The sequence below is a fragment of the Lolium rigidum genome, chromosome 1 (genome assembly GCF_022539505.1).
Source record: "Lolium rigidum isolate FL_2022 chromosome 1, APGP_CSIRO_Lrig_0.1, whole genome shotgun sequence".
Classification (NCBI taxonomy): Eukaryota; Viridiplantae; Streptophyta; class Magnoliopsida; order Poales; family Poaceae; genus Lolium; species Lolium rigidum.
Genome location: NC_061508.1, coordinates 63,157,328 through 63,171,833, shown reverse-complemented (window position 1 = coordinate 63,171,833; position 14,506 = coordinate 63,157,328). Strand labels below are relative to the sequence as shown.

The 14,506-nt window shown below is 49.0% G+C and overlaps 1 protein-coding gene across 5 annotated transcripts; it reads left to right on the top strand.

The window, feature by feature from the left end:
- Positions 1 to 10,807: 10,807 nt before the first annotated feature.
- Positions 10,808 to 14,033, top strand: LOC124685422 (F-box protein FBW2-like). 5 transcript variants are annotated; one of them, XM_047219764.1, is made up of 3 exons: positions 10,808 to 10,940; positions 11,896 to 12,242; positions 13,098 to 14,033. In XM_047219764.1, the coding sequence occupies exons 2-3, from the start codon at positions 11,932 to 11,934 to the stop codon at positions 13,741 to 13,743; spliced, it is 957 nt and encodes a 318-aa protein (XP_047075720.1). In that variant the 5' UTR covers positions 10,808 to 10,940; positions 11,896 to 11,931; the 3' UTR covers positions 13,744 to 14,033. The 5 variants fall into 5 exon arrangements, with proteins under 5 accessions (XP_047075720.1, XP_047075722.1, XP_047075723.1 ...); XM_047219766.1 differs by lacking the exon at positions 10,808 to 10,940 and adding an exon at positions 11,071 to 11,333; XM_047219767.1 differs by lacking the exon at positions 10,808 to 10,940 and adding an exon at positions 11,071 to 11,341.
- The last annotated feature ends 473 nt before the right edge of the window (positions 14,034 to 14,506 follow it).

Sequence of the window (14,506 nt, the reverse complement as noted above, 5' to 3'; positions counted from 1 at the left end):
AGATGGACTACGGATGTCGTGGTCGACGTCGTACCCATGGGGTGATGGTGTCGACATGTGATCTGTAGGAGGAGGTGATGGTGGCTTGCGATCACCTGGAGGAGGTGATGGTGATGGTGGCCTGCGATCACCCGGAGGAGGTGATGGTGACCCGGGACGACCGGTACTAGGGGCTACCCAGCCTGGCAGCTTTATGTTCTTCTTTTCCCGGAGAATGATTTCTCCCAGCACCTCTCGGAGTGTAACCCCCCATCACCTCCAGGGATATCGAGCTGCAATGTCTCCCACGACGGTACAAGCCGAATCCACCCCGACACGAGCATAGCCAGCTGGAATCTCATTGCCATGCCATGTTGCCGGCTCACCTTCAGCTCCAAATGCAGGTAAGACAAAGCCGACCGCCACCTTAACAGATACGTTCCTGAACACGTCATGGAGATCACAAGGTGTTTGCTCCTTGATTCCATCAATGGGGTCGCCAGGACAGCCATCTATCATCTTCAAAGGCGGTGCCACCTCCGAGTCGGCAACACTGCTGTCTCGCTGCTGAGATATGCCGGCGGTATTATCTGGCTGGCGCTGTCCTTTTAGTTCATTTATCTCCAGCTGTTGCTCGCTGAATCTCCCGCTGCTGCTGGTCAAGTCGGCGTTGAAACTCGGCCATCCGGTCATTCCGCACCTGCAGCTCGCGTTGTTTAGCTCTCGCTCGGCTTCTATAAGTCTCCGCGTCGGCCGGAAACCCAAGCGACCACGGAACACTAGGGCCGAAGCCTCTTGTTCGTCCTCCCTTCTCGGGATTACCGAGGACAAGCGTCAGCAAGTCTTTCTCTCTATCGGGAGCAAACTTTAGTTTTCCCGCCTTTATTTCTGCCGTCACTTCAATCCATTTTTCCCCGGGTACCCTAACCCTGCTCGTCACTTTCAACAATGTTCCCTGTCTTCATGTCATACTCACAGCCATGCGCGAGGAACCAATTTCGAGCCCTAATGTCCCATCCTTCTCGCGTGGGTTCGGAGTGATCCCATTCCGCTCCATCTCAGCCTCTTGTGCATCCCACTTAGGCATGGCTACTTCGTAGCCCCCTCGCCCCGTATGATGGTGATATTTCTTCTCGCTTGCATTCTTCTGGTTTTTCTTCGACAGGTTCACAGCCTCCTCTGATTCTTTGTACTTCACAAATTCTTCCCAATTATGCTCCCGCTTCGATAGATAGTTCTCGAATACTCGGAGGCTTCTTCTCGGCCTTATAAGTTGCCCATAACCGGTTCTTATACGCCCGGAAAAGTTCCCCCATCTTCTTAAGAGCCCATTTCTTCACTAGCGCCCTCTCGCTTAGCATTCTCAGACTCCGATCCCAGATCTGGCAAAGTGAAATGTGCCATGAGGTCGCCAAAAAGTGTGTTTTTGTACCTATCGGCAACCTGATTTTCGGACACCTTCTTGGTCTTGTTCCATTCTCTAATAGTGATCGGGAGAGAATCCCTAACCGAACTCCGCACTGATTTTTAAATTTCGTTCGACAAGTGAGGGTGCCACAGAGTTGGCCTTCCGGTGATATAGCTTCAATTGTGAAGTGGTCTTTTTTGGTCAACTTCTTTGCCGGGCCTCGTTTGTCCAACTTATCTTCGGAGGCCTAAGAGAATAAAAATTAATTAATTTATATACATATGTACATATAGAATTCCATTAATGCATCTATACTAATCGTATACCTCGTCATCACCGGAGCCGTCGGCTTCTCCATCACCGGAGCCGTCGGCTTCTCCCAGCACCGGAGCCGCCGGCTTCTCCATGATCACCGGAGCCGCCGGCTTCTCCATGATCACCGTAGCCGCCGGCTTCTCCATGATCACCGGAGCCGCCGGCTTCTCCATGACCATCGCGGATTATGTTCGCGAAAATGTCTTCCTGTTCCAAGTCCCGTTCGAATGGATCCATTGTTTCTGCAAAAAATTAAATCGATAAGTACATGTTCTAACCCAAACCAAACCCTAACCCTAGCTACCCAAAAACTAACCTAACCCTAACCCTAATCGGCGTCGGTTGTTCGTGAGAGGGAGAGGGCCGGTGTCGGCGTCGGTTGTTCACGAGAGGGAGAGAAGAGGGGAGTTGCGGCGTCGGTGGTTTCGCGAGAGGGAGAGAGAGGTGTTTGCGAGAGGGAGAGGGCTGGTGTCGGTGTCGGTTGTTCGCGAGAGGGAGAGAAGAGGGGAGTTGCGGCGTCGATGGTTTTCGCGAGAGGGAGAGAAGAGGGGAGTTGCGGCGTCGGTGATTTTCGCGAGAGGGAGAGAGAGGTGTTCGCGAGAGGGAGATCGAGCGGTGTCGGCGAGTGTTATTCGCGAGAGTGTTTCGTCGGTTGTTTACAAGCTAACTAATACAAAATTTAAACTAATATAAAATTTAAATTAATACAAAATTTAATCTAACTAACTACAAGATTTGAATTAATACAAAATTTAAACTAACTAACTACAAAATTTAAACTAACTAACTAATACTAAATTTAATCTAAATACTAATACTAATACTAACTAACTAATACTAATTAAAACTAAATACTAATACTAACTAAACTAAACTAACTAACTAACTAACTTAATAAAAAACTTAATGAAAAAACTTAACAAAAAAAAATGCCGGGGCATGGCCGGCCGGCACCGGCGGCCGCGCGGGACGGCGGAGGTGGCGGCTACCTGCGCGGGACGGCGGAGGGTGGCGCGGGACGGCGGAGGGTGGCGGCCGCGCGGGACGGCGGCCGGGGTGCCCCAGAGGAGGCGGCGGGCGCCGGAGTTGCCGCGCGCAGAGGCCGCGCGCGCGAGAGGAGATGGCGCGCAGACGGCGCGGCCGGCGCGCGCAGAGGCGGCGCAGAGGGCGGGGGCGGCGAAGAGGCGGCGCAGAAGTGGCGGGGGCGGCGGCCGGAGGCGAGGAAGATGGCCGGCGGCGGCGGCGAAATCGGGCAGCCTGGCGGCGTGATTCGCTAAGTGCTGGCCTCCGGGTATCGCGGGTGGAGGCACCGCCCGCGGCGCCCACCTTATATACCTACCCCCCTTTTATCGCGGGCCATGGCACGACCCGCGATAAAGGCCCCTTTATCGCGGGTCGTGCCACCACCCGCGATAAAGGGGGCCTTTATCGCGGGCCATGGCACGACCCGCGACAAAGGGGTAGGAGAGGCTGATCCGTGGCACAGCCCATCCAACGGCTCGGCCGTTTGAATCCAACGGCCTAGAGCCGTTGGATGGGTTGTGCCACGGATCACCATCTCCCTCTTCACCCCTTTTTTTCTATTTTAACTTAATAAAACTATTATTTCAATAACTTTTGAATGGTACCTCAAATACAAAAGTTTTATATATGAAAATTGATCAGAAAAATCCAATGAACATGAATATGACATGCATATAACTATTTGCATCTCGCATCATATCAAATGTTTCACCGCTTCCACGTGCCTCGCCCGCCGACGCCGGCGTGCGACGTGTAGCCACCGCTACCACGTGCCTCGCCCGCCGACGCGGCGTGCGACGTGTAGCCACCGCTACACGTGCCATGCCCGCGTGCGCTATATGAGCGACAGTGCGGGCGCAACCACACGTCACCACCGCCTCCGCTCATTCATCTCGGGATGCCTCCACGTCGTCGAGGGCGTCCGGTTCCGTGGCGTTCGAGTGCGTCCGAGCGGTAGGTTCACCGCCGAATACGCGCCGGTGGCTTCCGCTCACCTCGCACGTACAACACGCCGGAGGAGGCGCGCGCTCGACGCGGCGGCGTGGCGCTTCGGCGGCCGGGCACGACATGAACTTCCGGATGTTGAATCGCTAGAGGAGCGGAGTTCCTCGCGCCACCGCCGTGCCTCGTCGACGACGAGGACCGTCGCCGCATCGCCGTGCAGCGCAGATCGCCATCGCCGGCGCGACGAGCGTTGATGCGCCGGAGGGCGCAGCCCCGACGCGTTCTTTGCTAACCTTAGGGCACAACGCAGGTCCAACAGCGCCACCGTCGGGCCGTCGCCGCCTTCGAGCTCGAGAACCCGAATACAACTTGGACCGAAAACGACCCTCGGTGGGATGACATTTGGACGGAGACAACCTCCGACGACGAGTAGAGTAGACTAGTAATTTATCTATTTTATTGTAATTTCAATAAAGTCGTTGTCGGTTCTATTAGTTTAAATTTAGTTTATAAAGTCGTTGTCGGTTGTTTTTGTTCAATAAAGTGGTTGAACTGAAATTAAAGTACAGACCTCAACTGAAATTAAAGTACAGACCTCAACTGAAAAATAAGATACATGGCCAGATTCGAATGTTGGAGCCATTCAATCATAGTCGTGCCTAGTCCTATAATATTCGCCACTGTAGTCATCAAAGTCGCCGACGTCATCGTCGCTAGCATCGGGGTCGCGGTTGTCGAACCTCGGCGGATGACCACGCGTGGGCTGGGATTGAGGGTAGCGCAGGCGGGGGCCACGATAGGCCATGACGCTCTGCGAGAGTCCGGCCGCGCCACCACATCCGACGGCCGGCCTCGTTCAAGTTCGAAGGAGGCGGGCCGTCCTCCTCGTACTCGGCAACCGCCCTCTCACGCCGATTGATGAAGAAGCTGTCCCAAGTCGGGCCGTAGTCGGGATGCCACTGGGGATTCCTCCGCTGCTCAGGCGTGAGCTCGAAATAGTAGTGGTTTGTGATGGCCATCTCGCGTGGCACACCTACAGGGATAGGAGGGACCGGTACGCCTCCGACGCTCAGCAACCAGCCGGTCGGGACGCGGTAGCCGGGCGGGCAGGGGTAGTTCGAGGCGCAAAGCGCCTCCGCCTCCCGGGGTGTTAGACATACGATGGAAGCCATATATGGGAGAGGGTGATGAGGTTTGCAGATATGAGTCCAAGGCCTACATATATATAGTGAAAAAATGGCGGGATTGCGGGAAGAAAATAGGCGGGAACGAAGAGGCGCGCGAAACTTTCATCCCGGGTGGAGGCTCAAACCGGGACAAAAGACCGGGGAGGCTTATCTAGGAGGGCCTTATCTGGGGGGATGATGTGCGGGTAAGGATGTGTCGGTAACCTTTTGTCACGGTTGGTGGCTGCAACCGGGACTAAAGCTGTCGGCAGGATAAGGATGTGTCGGTAACCTTTTGTCACGGTTGGTGGCTGCAACCGGGACTAAAGCTGTCGGCGGGATAAGGATGTGTCGGTAACCTTTTGTCACGGTTGGTGGTTGCAACCGGGACTAAAGCTGTCGGCAGGATAAGGATGCGTGGGTGGACGCAATGCTCGATGAGATAAAGCATGTAGCACACCACGCCCTGTCGAAGGAACAAGACAAAGTAGAAGCGGTGCCGTGCCTATAAAAGGAGCATCAATACGCCTTGCCAAGCAGATCAACAAGCCAAGCACAGTTTCATTCCCATGGATGAAGGAAAGGGTTGGGAAATCTCCCGTGGCGCAGCTTCTCGAAGATGTCGTTGGTGCACACGCCCTACGACATCTTCGGAAGCTGCTCCTTGGAAAAATTTCTTTTTCCCTCTAACAGTGTTGGGGAAAGGGTTCTCATTATTACATAAATGTAGAGATTGTCTTGGGAACTATATATGAAGAATACATTATTACATCGCCATCTAGTGTTGTGATCTTCTACGCCGTAGCCATGGAGAATCTTCATCATTTAGTAAGATGCTTGGGTCAATTTTCACCGTGAAGGGCGGAATTTCTTTAAACTTATTATAATCTTCCGACATGTCCGTCTTCTCATCCACTCCCACGATGTTTCTTTTCCCCGAAAGAACTATGTGGCGCTTTGGCTCCTCGGTTGATGTATTCTTTTGTTGATTTCTTTTTCTTGATTTGCTAGACATGTCCTTCACGTAGAAAACTTGAGCCACCTCGCTGGCTAGGACAAATGGCTCGTCCGAGTACGCAAGATTGTTGGGATCCACTGTTATCATACCGTACTTATCGTCAATATGTATACCGCTGAGCCTCACCCATTTGCACCGAAACAAAGGGACCTTAAAAGTGGGACCATAGTCAAGTTCCCATATCTCCTCTATGTATCCATAATATGTGGTGGTCTGCCCATTCTCGTCTTTTGCATCGAAGCGGACACCGCTGTTTTGGTTGGTGCTCTTTTTATCTTGGTCCATCGTGTAAAATGTATTCCCATTTATCTCGTACCCTTGGAATGTACATATGTTTGAAGATGGTAACCTAGACAACAAGTACAGCTGCTCCACAGCAGATGGGTCATTAATGAGATGTCTTTGCAACCAACTGCCGAAGGTATTCATGTGTTCACGTGTAATCAAGGACTCGGGCTGGCCCGGGTTTATTTCTCGTAAAGCATTCTTATGTTTCTCGATGTACGGAGCCACCAAGATGGAATTGTATAGAACGGTGTAGTGTGCTTGATTGAAAGAAATCTTGTCCCTGCACACCCTTGATTTCCTTCCTAGTGTGCCTTTTCCAGTCAGCCTCCCCTCATACCGAGATTCAGGAACACCAATCGGCTTAAGGTCAGGAAGAAAGTCAACACAAAACTCAATGACCTCCTCAGTTCCATAGCCCTTTGAGATACTTCCTTCCGGCCTAGCTCGGTTATGAACATATTTCTTTAAGACTCCCATGAACCTCTCGAATGGGAACATATTGTGTAGAAATACAGGACCGAGAATTCTAATCTCTTCAACTAGGTGAACGAGGAGGTGCGTCATAATATTGAAGAAGGATGGTGGGAACAACAACTCGAAGCTGACAAGACATTCGACCACATCTTCCTGTAATCCCGACAAAGTTTCGGATCCATTACCTTCCGAGAAATTGCGTTGAGGAATGCACATATCTTCACAATGGCTAGTCGAACATTTTCCGATAGAAGTCCCCTCAATGCAACCGGAAGCAATTGTGTCATAAGCACGTGACGAGTCATGGGACTTCGGGTTCTGGAATTTTTTCTCCTTCATATTTACTATCCCCTTTATATTCGACGAGAAACCAGACGGAACCTTGATACCGAATAGGGCTTCAAAAAAGATCTCCTTCTCTTGTTTGGTAAGAGCGTAGCCGGCGGGCCCTTCAAACTTCCCTGGATGCTTGCCGTCTCGTCCTTTATGATGTTTCGGTCCTCACGTGCTTCTGTTGTATCTTTTGACTTCCCATACACGCCCGGAAAACCTAGAATATTCACACAAAGATTCTTGGTCGGGTGCATCACGTCGATTGCGGAGCGGACTTCCAGTGGCTTTCCAATATTCTAGCTCCCAAAATATAGATTTCTTCTTCCACATGGGCGCGTGTCCGTCGGAGTCTTTCGGAACAGGTTGACTGCCTGGACCCTTTCCAAAGATAACATTTAAATCCTTGACCATGTCAAATATATCAGCACCACTACGGGGACAGGCTTCGGACGGCGGTCTGCCTCGCCATCGAAATGCTTGCCTTTTTTTCTTAAGGGATGCTTGCGCGGAAGGAAACGACGATTGAACGGGTACACAACTTTTCTGCTTTTTTCCAAATATTTACTTTCAGTCTCATCTAAACAGTGTGTGCATGCATTGTATCCTTTGTTCGTCTGTCCCGAAATGTTACCGAGAGCAGGCCAATCATTGATGGTTACGAATAGCAACGCTCGTAGGTCAAATTCTTGCTCGGTGTGCTCATCCCACACACGTACACCTGGTTTGGCCCACAACTCCAAAAGTTCATCGACTAATGGCCTTAGGTACACGTCAATGTCGTTGCCCGGTTGCTTTGGGCCTTGGATAAGCACTGGCATCATAATGAACTTCCGCTTCATGCACAACCAAGGAGGAAGGTTGTAGATACATAGAGTCACGGGCCGATGTGCTGTGATCGCAGCTCTGCTCCCCAAAAGGATTCATGCCATCCGTACTTAGACCAAAGTATAAGTTCCTTGCCTCACCCGCAAAATCCGGGAACTCTCTCCCGATGTTTCTCCACCGCCGACCATCAGCGGGGTGCCTCAACATCGCGTCTTTCTTACGTTCTTCCATGTGCCATCGCAACAACTGGGCATGCTCTTTGTTTCTGAACAAACGTTTCAACCGTGGTATTATTGGAGCATACCACATCACCTTCGCAGGAACCCTCTTCCTGCGTGGCTCGCCCTCAACATCACCAGGGTCATCTTTTCTGATCTTATACCGCAATGCACCACATATCGGACATTTATTCAAATTCTCGTACTTCTCACCGCGGTAGAGGATACAATCATTAATGCATGCATGTATCTTCCGCACATCTAATCCTAGAGGGCAGACAAGCTTCTTTGCTTCATATGTACCGACGGGCAATTCATTATTTCTTGGAAACAGCTTCTTTAATATTATCATCAATTTCTCAAATCCCGAGTCAGTCACACCGACCTCTCGCCTTCCATTTCAGCAATTCCAATATGCTACCCAGCTTTCTATGCCCATCTTCACAACCTGGGTACAACAATTTGTGGTGGTCCTCTAACATCTTGTCGAACCGCAACCTCTCCTTATCCGTGCCACAGTCTCTTCTTGCATCGAAATGGCCCGACGAAGATCATCATCAACGGGATCATCCGATGCCTGTTCTTCACCTCCTTCTTCTTCATTGTCGTCCATTGCGGTATCATCGCATTCGGAGAACATAGATCGGTACTGGTCATCATTATCTTCTTCTTCATCGCCGTCTTCCATCATAACCCCTTCTTCTCCGTGCTTGGTCCAAACATTATAGCTGGACATGAATCCAAACCGAAGCAGGTGGCTCTTAATGTCTCTTGAGCAAGAGTAATCCTTCTCGTTCTTACATTTTAGACATGGACAGCACATAAAACCTTGCTTCGACTTGTTGGCCTCGGCCACAAGCGAGAAAGAATTCACGCCCTCTCCGAAAGCGGGAGCACATCGGTTACCGTACATCCATGGATGACTCATCCGCATCATAAGTACAATTATATATATATCGGATGCAATCACCTTTCTAAAATTAGTATTGTATGGACTATGTATATATATATATACGAGAAAATAGTGGCTAACCTTTTAGGATCGAAAAGAGGAGAAATCTTATCAACTAAAATCAAGTGGCATCCCTCTTACAAGCATTCCATCAAACACCTCTTGTGCACATGTAGAAAAAATGAGCTAGCATACACCTCCACCTTCACCACCAAGGAAAAAATAAGGTGGGGGGGGGGGGCTGGCTGGGTGTCTATATATAGCCATGGCCCTTTGGTCGCGGGCCGTATCTCGACCCGCGACAAAAGGGGTGCCGACAGGAAGCCCCAGCGCGCAGACACCTTTTGTCGCGGGTCGAGATACGGCCCGCGACAAAAGGGCGCGACAAAAAGCCCTGCCCGCTCCACACGGTTTCTGGGCGACGTGGCCAGGCCATTTGTCGCGGGTGCAGGCGCGCCCGCGACAAAAGGCTCCCACGAAAGCCCTGTTTTCCACTAGTGAAGGAAAGAGAAGGACAAAAAATGAACAAATTGTAACAAATTGTAAGGTACATGACTTGTCAACTAAGCACTTGGATGCCCCATGTCATGTTAGATGCATTTTTTATTGAAGTGAATCACTTGCAGAAGTTTAAGTAATGTAAATTGACGGATCTATTTGACACGAGAGCAACATCGGTACAACTCAGGTTGGTGAAAGTATTCAATGAACCATCAAGTATACATAGAAAATCACTTCAATAAAAAGTTCACAACATTAACATAAAGGTATCTGACATGCAGTGAAATTTGAAACCTATACTCCATAATAGACTGATAGCAATTTTTCTCTTCAAATTATTGTCTGAATAAAATTTGGGTTGCTTACAAATAGGGTGTACCATGTGTTTCCATGGACAAAAGAATCTATGTTGCATTTTTTATTTAGACATCAAATCATGTGTGTTGTCAAATGGTAACAATTTTAGAAAGAAAAATAGGGCTAACTCGGCTTCTTGATAAGGGCCCGCTACCGGCCATGGTAGATGGTACGTCTTCAATATCGAGCTCTATCGTTAAACTTAAATCATGGACAACATCCTCAAACACCTAGGATCATAAAGTTCCAGTCGATTTCACTGAGAATAGCCGCCCGCGGGATCAAGATGGAGCCTCGCCGCTGCCAGACTTGCAAGAACTTTCAGAGCCGGCAGTTGGCTTTCCCTAATGAGAAAATAGAGGATTATAACTAAGAAGCTGGGAAGCTTTCTCTCCCAAAAAAATTTAGGGATTAAGAGGCGTTTTGGGACTCTGTTAGAGCATTGTTTTGGTCCATTTTTATGGAACGTGCTAGTTTTTAGTGATTGGAGGTGAGTTTTCTCCTTCTTATAAAGATCTCTAATAAATTGAGAAAGAAAATTAGTGTGCGATTATTTCTCAGTCGACTGAGAATTAGTTTTGTTCTCAGTTAGATATATCATCAAATATCAATTACAACTCATCTTGCAATTGATGAACTAGCACGAACCACGAAGTAAATTAAATGATGTAAAATTTAACTGAGCACGAACTTATTTTTCAGCTAGCTAAGAACTAGCAAATTTCAGAAAATTATGGCTAGCTCGAGGCTTCTCGAGCCTCTGTGAACAGATCGCACACACTCTCCTCTCTTCTTTGGATATCACGCTTAAGTTCAAAAAAATCACGATGGCACCACGTTTAAGTTGAAGAAATTACACGTGCAATTTACTGAACCTCGGTTCATTCCGGGTTCCGGCGAAAACACCCTGCCGCATTTTTCTTCTCCGCGAACCAGAAAAGGCACGCGCCGGCGCGCGCAACAAAAGGGGGTAAACTTTCCGGCCCTCTCGCCGACCAATTCACATTCACCCCGCCACTGTTTCACTCGACTCTGTCTCTCCCTCCTCTCCTCCCCCCACCGCCGAGGCTCCTGCCCACAGATCCAAAGAACACTGCCTCCTGCTCCTCCAGTCCTCCTCCTCGTCCGCCGAGAGCTGGTAAGCCTCCCGACCATCTCATCGTCCCTGAAAAATGCCCCGTCTCCGCACCGTCTCTCGTCCTTATCCTCCCCCGCGAGCGAATCCTCCTCCGTGGGGGACGAAAAGGACCGGCGGTCTTCTTTCTTATTCTTATTCTCGGTCCCTTCTTCTCTCGCGAAAGATAAAAAGAAATCACGGAAAGGGAGAAGCTTTTGTGTTCTTTCTCACAAGTATCCAGAGAGAGACCTGGGAGCTAGCAGCCATGCCTTTCGCTGCGTGTGTAGAGCGGGCAGCAGTACTATATTAGCTCGGCATCACCAATTACAGTGCTGGGTGTCCCCCTCCCTTTCTTGAATTCTTCGTTTGTGAAGTCGGGTCGCTTTAGATCTGCGGCGTCCTCCCACTTCCTTGGTACTTGAGTGAGTGAGTGAGTGAGAGTGTTTAACAAAGTTAATTAGTTCCTCCCTGGCTTTTGGTTGGTGCTCGCATCTCGCTCTCCGTCTCGTCTGTCTGGTTCTTGGATAACTGTTTCCTGATTTGGGTTTTTGCTCCCGGTAAACCAGTCCGCTTTGCTCCAAGAAGGCTGCTATTTTTAGTATATCTGTGTGCGGTGCTCTAGGCAGGTCTCCTCTCTCTCTTTCTGCCTTATCTAGCCTGCTTCTTGGACTGGTAAAAGAAACTTAATGGTTTCCCCCTCTTCTCCGACTCCCAGCCATCACGGTTACACTAATTTGCTTGCAGCTTGCAAGTTCTTCGCGAGTCAGGGGAAGCTTGCAACTGTACACATCTCCAAAAAAAAAAATTCTCCTTCGAATTGTATGTTGTCCTTTTTTTTGTACTTCGGTAGCTGCTTAGCAAAGAGAAGAAACCAATTAGCTCTGAACAGTTCGGTGGTACTTTTTTTATGAGAAAGCACATCAAGCCTTAAGCTGTGTGAATTTAAGGATATCTGACCACAGTTTTCTTGAAATAGGTGGATCGTACAACTTGCACGGCCATTCCTAGAGGGATGGAAGAGTGCAGTGAGTACAGATGCTGGGAGGAGCTACTGCCAGATGCCCTGGGCCTCATCTTCCGCAACCTCTCCCTTCAGGAGATGCTCACCGTAGTTCCCCGGGTTTGCAAATCCTGGAGCCGGGTGGTCGCGGGGCCCTACTGCTGGCAGGAGATCGACATTCAGGAGTGGAGCCAGCAACATAGCAAGCCTGACCAGCTCATCCGCATGGTTCATACGCTCATAGCTCGTAGCGGGGGCTCATTCCGCCGCATTAGCTTGTCCGGGCTTCCCAACGACTCGTTGTTCACCTTCATCGCCGACCAGTAAGTTCTGATCTTTGTCTAAATCATGTTTATGTTCCATGCATGATGCTTTGCTGATGAGATTTGGTAACTTGGATGGGAATAGCTCGTATGATCTTGAGTATTGGCGACCTATTAGGCCGTGGAATCGTGTATTTTGCTGGAGAACTTTTCCAGATTTGATAGCATGGTTGCATAATGCACGAGGGACTTTTGTGCATTTGATGGTTTAGGTTGCGACAAGGTGCAACGGCAGATGGCATATTATGGCTGTGCTGTTGTATTATAGGAGTTGGATTACTGAAGTACTCATGTCTGATAATAAGACTCGGCCTCCATTGTATGTCTATTCAAAGAAATGTGATGAACATAGTCAAGTTCCTTATGTGCCGTATTATTGATTCCAAAATTACTTGCCTTATTTTTATACTTCATCTTTACACAACAAGGTGCAGCCTATGTGTGCTGAACTGAATCATTTTCAGACAATTGTTTGTATGTTTATAGTGATTTTAAAATGCTTATAAACTCTGTTGATCCCATTGCACAACTACAGACACAGTAGCATCATTCCAGTGTGTTAAGCATTAGATGCAGGGTTATCGGCACATGGTTTAAATGATCCTGAATGGCTCCAAATCTACCTGGGTCAATCTGTTTACTGATAATGATGAACGTTAGAAACTCAGTTCATATTTGTAGTTAAGGATTTAACTGTGCATGTTGTGTACATTTTGAAATATTTATGTTACCTTCCAGTTATAGACCCTAATAGAATGGGGGTATACATCATAACCGTTATGCTTTGTTTACCGGTGATCATATCCATGATATTTTGTTGAACCCTACTGACCCTGCCTTGTTTTGTTTTGCAAGTGCACGATCTCTTAAGACCTTGGAGCTTCCAAGGAGTAGGATCAGTGACTGCATAGTGGAAGATGTGGCACAAAGATTGTCCAATGTTACGTTCTTGGATGTGAGCAGCTGCACCAAGATCGGCGCCCGTGCTCTGGAGGCATTTGGCAAGAACTGCAAATCCCTCGTCGGACTTCGGCGAGTCATGCACCCCATAGATGTCGCTGGCAAGCTTTGCCAGCATGACGAGGCCCGTGCCATTGCTTGCAGTATGCCAAAGCTCCGCCATCTGGAGATAGGCTACATGCTCATCGCCACCAAGGCTGTTCTTGAGATTGCCTCCCAGTGCCATGACCTCAAGTTCTTAGACCTGCGTGGCTGCTGGGGCGTCGACAATGAGTTCTTGCAGGAGAAGTATCCTGGTCTGCAAGTCCTAGGCCCTTGTGTGGACGACTGCTACGAGAATAGCTTCTGGGAGGAGTGCTCGGACGACTCGGATGATGACTCCATCTATTCATGGGAGTTCATGGATGATGACTACTATGCCATCGGGAGCGACGACGAGGGCATATGGGACGACGGCCAGGGTCTGGAAGGCTTAGAGGTGAGGTTCTACGGCGGAGTTGGTGAAGGCTATGCTGGTTTTGATTGGCCGCCGTCTCCATGAATGCCCGATCAAGTTACTGAGAGAAGTGTCTGCTTGCTCCTGGTGCTGTGGTGCTCTTGTATGTTTCAGCTTCTTCCGTGTTATGTGTGTTTGTAACTGTGTTATCTGTAGCTTGCAGATATTTGAAGTGAACTATAAAAACTTTGGTGCTTCATAAAGCAAATCAATGTCTGGTGAAAATAACAGCAGATGCGCTTACCATCATGTGTGTAGCAGTACTGTTTGTTTCTGCAGTTTTGCAATGAACCCGTGCTTGTAAATTGTTTTTATAATGTGGAGTAATGCAATCATGTGAACTGGGTTCCGCAGGGTGCCATCCCATCTGTTTGACAGGATCACCTTTTCGAAAAAATAAGCTGTTTGACAGATGCAGAAAAGCTGTGTCAGAAGCTGATATTGACGCATGTAATTGCGATCCCCAGAAGTTCAGAGGAAACAGTACAAAGGCAATCCACTTTTACGGCAGACCTCACTGGTGGCAGGTCCTAGATTTTGTCCTAAAATCTTGTGACCAAGCAGTGTCTTCTTTTCAGATGGACTGGGAATCATGGCTTACTTGGCAAGTCAGTTGTCTCTTGCAAGGCAAGCTAGACCTGACCTTGCCATGAACCACTCTGCTTCTCTGCAGCTCTGTGTCTGTGGCGTGGCTCTGCGACTTCAGCTTTGGCAATGCATGCCAGGTTCTGATGGGCGTTCCCAATGGAGGGACTATTGCGCGTGTTGCCCGAACCCAGAAAGCCAATTCTGATAACCAATGGGTGGG